General features: G+C 47.0%; 1 protein-coding gene across 1 annotated transcript in view; it reads right to left on the bottom strand.

The window, feature by feature from the left end:
* Nucleotides 1–4466: 4466 nt before the first annotated feature.
* Nucleotides 4467–7022, bottom strand: part of GARIN1B (golgi associated RAB2 interactor 1B) — a 13906-nt gene continuing 11350 nt past the window's right edge. Inside the window, 3 exon segments of the mRNA XM_007469726.1 lie at nt 4467–4573; nt 5633–5650; nt 5653–5799. Of these exon segments, the coding sequence (XP_007469788.1) occupies nt 4467–4573; nt 5633–5650; nt 5653–5799 (272 nt within the window).

The following is a 7022-nucleotide window of genomic DNA, read 5'->3' as shown; positions in this document are numbered from 1 at the left end:
CTGACACACATAAGAGGTGTCACCATAGCTGTATCAAAGGCCCATCTAACTGTGGATTCTGTCTCTGAGAGAAGCACTGAAGGACTGTTTATGGCAGGTATCGTGATGTCAGCCTCAAAAGGCTGACGGTGTTCTGCAAGCATCCCAACTCTGCTCATGAGGTGCTACTGAACATTCACTCCACAAATGAACGTATTGTTTCCTGTGTGCAAGACACTGTTCTAGGCACTGGGGATACAGCAGTGAACACAGTGGAACAAACTGTCTCATGGTGCTCATGTTCTGGTATGCGGCCAATAACCAAGATAAAAAAGCAAAATATAGAGAATGAGAAGTGGTGATAGGTACCACGGAATAATACAAGGCAGGGAAGGAGAAGAGTGGGTGTCAGGACTGTCAGCGGTGGCGTTGCAGTCTTTGAGAGGGTGGCTAGGGCCGGCTTATGAAGAGGATGACACGTGAGTGAACATCTGAAGGTCGTGAAGAACATCCCGGGGAAAGGGAACAGCAAAGGGCAGAGGCCCTGAGCTGAAGCCTGCTGGAGTGTTTGAGCAGCAGCAGGAAGTCAGGGTGGCTGGGTACAGTAATCGAGGAGAGTGGAGGACATGAGGTCAGGGAGCTAGCAGCAGGGGTGGCGGTAAAGGGGAGAGGGGCACCATGCAGGGCCTTTAGGCCATTGTAAGGACTTTAGCTGCTACTATGAGTGAAGTGATGTAGAAGAGCCTGGCTAATTATTTACCAAACTGTTTCTTCTTCATCCTGTGACACGGCTAGACTACATTTCCCAGCCCCCTTACAGCAAGGCCACGTGACTGAGCTCTGGCCAAGGGAAGACAGGCAGAAATGAGGTCCACTATTTCCAGTACTGGCCATGCAAACCTGCCACATGCCATTCTCCAAGCTCTTTCTCTTTCTGTGGCAACCCTGGAAACTGGGTAGTGCAGACAGCAAGTCACAAGATAGAAGGAGCCCAGGGTCCTGTCAAAGAGCCACTCCATGAACAGGAACACCCGTTTTGGACTTTTCTGTGTGTGAGAAATGAACTTCTGTTGGTTATTTTATGCCATTGATATATCGGGGTTTATCTCTTACAGAGGTAGCATTACCTTAACTAATACAGATGGGAAGCCATGGGAAGCCACTGGAAGGTCTCCACTTCCCATTGGAGCAGAGAAGTGACATGACCTAAGATTTTAAAAGGGTCACATTAGATTGAGGAGGTTAAGATTAGAAACAAGCCACCCACTTAGGAGGCTTTTGCACCAATCCAGGTGATGATGGCTTGGTCCAAGGTAGTAACAGTAGAGATAATGAGAAGTGTCAGATTGTGCATATATCTTGAAAGTATCAATAGTTTAAAAGGGTTTCCTGATGGGTTGGAAACGGGGGGGAGAGAGAGGAGTCAGGGATGACGGCAAGGTTTTGAGCAAGTAACAAAATGGAGCTGCATTTACTAGGATAGAAAAGACCTTGTGGGGAGCAAGTCTTGAGGGATACTATTGAGAGATTAGTTTGGACATACTGAGATGCCTATTAGATATTCAAATGGAGATGTCAAGTAGGCAGTTGGAGCTCACAGTGTCTGGACTAGAGATATAAATTTGGGAGTAACGCATTTATGTGTGGTATAAAACCATGTGTTTTGATTAGAAGAGACCCAAGACTGAGTCCTGGAAATTTCTAGTGTTTGGAGATGGTGGTGGTGGTGGTGGGGTGTTGATGAGAATGAGGTAGCAAAGGAAACTGAGGACAAAAGCCAGGGAAGGAGGAGGAGCATAGTGTTCTAGACGCCAAGCGAAGGAAGTGTTTCCAGGGGAAATCACGTATATTACGCGCTAACAGTGAGGTGAGGACACACTGACCATTGGCTTTGTGAAGATCAGGTTTGGCGGGGTAGTGGAGGGGTTAGAGAGAGAATGCGAAGCAAGGTGTTGGAAACCCTTTCAGGGAGTTTACTATAAAGGGGAGCAGAGTGGGCAGAGGGGCCAAGAGAGGTTTTGTTCTATTTTGTTATGTTTTTAAATGGAAGAAATAACAGTTATGTTTCGGAGAAATACCAGCATGTTTGTTACTGATGGGAAGGACCTAGGAGAGAGAATCAAACTGATGATGTAGGGAGAAGGGAGAGTTGCTGGAGCAATGTCCTTGAGAAGGGGAGATGGGATGGGATCCAGTACAAAAGGGGAAGAGTTGGACTTTGCTTAGAGTGAGACAGTTCTATATTAATAAGGAGAGAAAGTCGATCTACTGGTCCGATTCCAGGTAAGTGGTAGGCATCGTGGTGGGAACTTGGAGTTCTCTTTCAGTTGCTTCTAGGTTCTCAGTGAAATGGGAAGCTGGGTCATCAGGAGGCAGTGGGGGGTTTAAAGAGGGAGAAGATGTGAAATAGCCATTCAGCAGAGAGAACATATGAGGGGAACATAGTATGATCTCCAGGCAACATTAAGGACCCTCTTGAGGCCTGAGATGATGACTTTGAGGTGCAAATGGTTAGTATGTCATGTGGTTTTTCTCCAGGCAGGTTTAGTGGCATGGCGCAGTTGGTGGAGAATTGGACTTGGTCGGTAAGTAGAGTAAAGTGGAAGAGACACAAAGGTGCTGAGGGTACTTGCGAGGGAGTGATAATATTCAGGATGGATTCTGGAATCTAGGCTGGAGGGGAAGGGACTGAGCACGTGAGGAGAGTGAGGGATAGTGAAAACCCAGAAGGAGCAAGAGATTGCAGGATTGGTGGGGTTGAAGGATTATTGAACTCAGGGAAATACAGGAGATGGCATAGTTGGAGAGTAGGAATAATGGGGTGGGGTGCAGTTATTAATGACAAGCTCTAGGGTAAAATCAGGGGGGTCAGTGTCTGAGGAGGGTGAAGGACAGTAACAGCGACCCGGGTATGGGAAGGATCATCTATGTGGATATCGAAAGCACCAAGAATTAGGACATAACTCATTCTTGGCAAGAATGGTCCAGGTGGTCCAGGAACTTACTTTTTAGCCCTCCAGCCATTTCAGTCTGAAAACCACTTCAGTGAACGGGGGGAAGGGATAGTTAGGGAGTGTGGGATTGACATGTACAGACTGCTGTATTTAAAATGGATAACCAACAAGGACCTACTGTATAACACAGGGAACTCTGCTCAATATTATGTAACAGCCTAAATGGGAAAAGAATTTGAAAAATAATAGATACATGTATATGTATAACTGAATCACCTGAAACTATCACAACATTGTTAATCAACTGTACTCCAATATAAAATGAAAAGTTTAAAAAAAGAGTTATTTTGTCACTGCCCCCCCGCCCCGCCAAAAAAACCCACTTCAGTGAAGAAAAAGACCCTCCTAGGGTATCCTAAATCAAAGCAAGACATCCAAAAAAGCTTTCCAATTAGAAGGTTGGGTAGCTTTTCTGAAATACTCATAGTCTGGTTTTTATTGAATGTGAAATATTGTGCATTTTAAATAGAGGTCAGTCCATGGGCCGTCTGGCAGACCCTCCTTAGTGATTCTCTTGATCAATAATGTGTGAACCCCTGATTTTACCTATACTTTAAGCCTGGAACCTCTGATTTACCTGTGCTTTGAGCCTGTGTCTCTTCTCCTTGGAATCTCTAATAAGCACTAACGAGATATGTCAACATTTCAAGGGGGTGTCATATGCAAAAGAAAGTGAGCCAGTGTTTGTAGGGCTGAGACAGTGGTAAACTTTGAAAGTTTGAACACAAAAGAGAAACTCCGCCTACCTCACAGACCTTGTCTTACAACCTCCTGCAGGAACCTTTCTGCAGCCTCAAACCCAAACCGCCATTTGGAACAGCAGGGCCAGGCTAGCAAGTTCAAGTTAGGGAATGCACTAAGGAAGAGGGTCTAAAGCTTGAATCAGAAAAGAGGGACTAACAAGAGAAACTGGCAAAAAGGGGCATTTAAGGAGAAGCCTTTGGCTGGAATTCATTTCTGTCTCTTCATCCTTATCCAGAGGAATCTGAGCGGAGAAGAAAACACATATCTCTTTTGGTATATGGCCTTACTTTCAAGTTTTAAATTAGATAAATAGAAGCTCGGTGAGGCCTCTCTCAGAGGTGTACTTGTCATGTCCTCTCTTCTGTTTCTTTCTGTCACCACTTTTCTGCATCTTCCTTCTCTGATTTCCACCCTCCACATTCCTCTTCACCCCCGTTTTGTTCTCTTCCACCTCTCCTCTGGTCCTGGTTCTCTTTCCTTCCTTCTCTCCATCTCTTGGTCCTGGTCCTTCTGAGAGCACGTCTTCTTGTGCTGGAATGGAGGTGAGGTGTGGTGATGTGCAGTGGTGAGGACATGGTTATGGACTGGAATGATGCTGGAATAATGCTTCTCATCCAGGAGCCATGCTCCCAAGTGGTTCTCCAGGGAAAGGCTATGTTGTCAGCGTGAGATTATTCTAGTTTTTCCTTAGTTACAGCTTTCTCTTCCCCTCCATCCAGATAGAGTCCCTCAGAAAGCTGAATGCTGCAGAGTGGCGTTGGCGAGGGCTGCATAGATTCTCTCCAGTGTGAAAATGTGGCTCAAATAGAACTTCTTGTAGGTGTAGGAGAGAAAAACTTTCAATAAGATATAACACCTTAAAAGCTCTTCCGTGGGCACCTAGATACTTCTGTTAATTTTTTAAATTGTCAACTATTAATAACAGGTAACTTGTAAGAGTTAGTGCTTTATTGATAATACTTTACTCTGGAAAACATATAACCACTTCTAACTTCTTTAGGGATCTCTCTCTGGTCAGACAGAGGCACAAAGGAAGTACTTAATGAATAACTGTTAAATGAATACATGGATGGATGGATGAGGGTTGGAGCTTGGGAAGGTAAGGGCTGGGCCCCAACTAGGGCCCCTAGCTCCTTCCCACTCCTCTCAGTGGAAGGTTGGGGCTCCCAAGGAGCTCAGGGAAGAAAAAGGAGCTCTCCCCTCCCCGCTGCAGAGGCAGACCCTCATGCCTCCCACACTGCAGGGAGAAGGCAGCTCTAGTGATGGCAGCGTCCTGCTAGTCTCTGTCCCTTCAGAGCCACTTGCAGGAACTCCCAGGGGCCTCTGGTGGCTCTGGAGGTGCCATACTTAGGGTTTCACTCAGGCCAGTTGGAGGTAAAGGAGAACAGGGCGAGAAGAAAGAGGGCTGAGGGCTTCCCTGGTGGCGCAATGGTTAAGAATCTGCCTGCCAATGCAGGTGACATGGGTTCGGGCCCTGGTCCGGGAAGATCCCACATGCCACAGAGCAACTAAGCCTGTGCACCACAACTACTGAGGCTGCGCTCTAGAGCCTGCGAGCCACAACTACTGAAGCCTGAGCGCCTAGAGCCCGTGGTCCACAACGAGAGAAGCCACCGCAATGAGAAGCCCGCGCACCACCACGAAGAGTAGCCCCTGCTCGCCGCAACTAGAGAAGGCCCGCATGCAGCAACAAAGACCCAACGCAGCCAAAAGTAAATAAATAAATTTATTAAAAAATAAAATAATGATTGAAAAAAAAAGAAAGAAAGAGGCCCCCCACTCCCACCCCACAGCCTCCTGGAATCATCCCCAGGACCCTAGGACCTGAACCCAGACCTGAGGTAGAATTCCAGGCCTGTCCCAGGAAGGCAGCTGGATTAATCCCATCACCGTACCTATGAGTGGTGCCAGCTGGGGCCGGTGGAGGCTGCCAGAGTGCTGAGGAGTGAGAGGGGCTGCGGCCCAGCGGGGTTCTCTCTTTCCCACTCTCCATAGGTGAACGACTCCCTCCAACTGAGGTCACGGGTGCAAGGGATGGAGTCTTCGCTGGGACGGTTTTTTTCTAGGTCAAAAAGGGAATGCATTTGTGTACTTTAATTCACAGAGCACTCTCACAGAGGCCAGCCAACATTTGCGAGGTGCTTCTTATGGGCCAGGCACTGTTCCAAACAGTTACAGGCGTTAATGCTCTTTTAATACTCACAACAACCCCCGAGAGGTCAGTGCTGCCATAGTTCCCATTTGATGCAGGAGGATTCTGAGGCCCAGCAAGGTTAAGTCACTTACCCGTGGTCACAAAATGAGGAGGCAAGGCCAGAATTCAAAGACAGATAACCAGGCAAGAGAGCCCGTGTTTTTACCACTACGTCATGTGAACAAGGCTGTACCAGTAAAAGGAGGCAACCAACGTGGCTTGGAGAGGTTAACCAAGTGAATTTCCCTAGGAGATTCAGCTAGCTGAACTGGCAATGGCCTTGAACCCAGATGGCCTGAAGCCAGAGCCTGTTCCTGGTCCACTTGGCTTCAGCTACTCAAAGGGTGGCTTGCAGCCTAGCAGCCTTGGCATCACCTAGAGCATGTGAAAAATGCAGTCTCAGATTCACCCAGACCCACTGAATCAGAATCTGCATATTAACAAGATCCTCAGGGGATCATTTGCACGTGAAAGTTTGGGAAGGACTGTGATAGGTCACACCACCCACTGATAGGGAGTTGAAAGATTCAACTACACAGGTAAGCTTGGGGACACTGGCTTTTCCAAATGTAGTGCCCGTGTGACTGTCCTTCCAAACTGAAAGGGTACACTCCCTTGCCCAAAGAGAAAAGAGGGGTTCCTTCAGCTCCAAGGAAAGAGCAGCCTCCTGAGGACACCCCAGGATGATTAATTGAAATCAGCCTAGGGGCATCTTTGGAACAACAGTTCTCATGACACAGATGTCCTATGAGTCTGAAATTCTAGCTGTTCTCTCAAGTCCTAGAAATAAGTTTGAAATATTCTCTATTTCTGTCTTCTTCAACTCTAATCTCATGCGGTATGTTTTGAGTGTATGTGTGTGTGTGTGTGTGTGTGTCTGTGGTTGAATGTATGTGGAAAAACATTAATGAATCACCATTGTATTAGCAGTCACATAATATGAGAAAGCACTTCTAGACTTGGAGAAAACATGGGCCAGCAATCAGCTCTATTTACCATATAGAACAGGGGTTGTGAACTGGCAGCCTCCAGGCTCACTTTGGTCTGTGGATACCTTTTGTTTGACCACTAAGTGTTGGCCTGTACTGTAC

This window comes from Lipotes vexillifer, unplaced genomic scaffold, assembly GCF_000442215.2.
Source record: "Lipotes vexillifer unplaced genomic scaffold, Lipotes_vexillifer_v1.1 scaffold1329, whole genome shotgun sequence".
NCBI lineage: Eukaryota > Metazoa > Chordata > Mammalia > Artiodactyla > Lipotidae > Lipotes > Lipotes vexillifer.
Note: the sequence above shows the minus strand (reverse complement) of the source record. Positions and strands in the feature narration are given on the sequence as shown.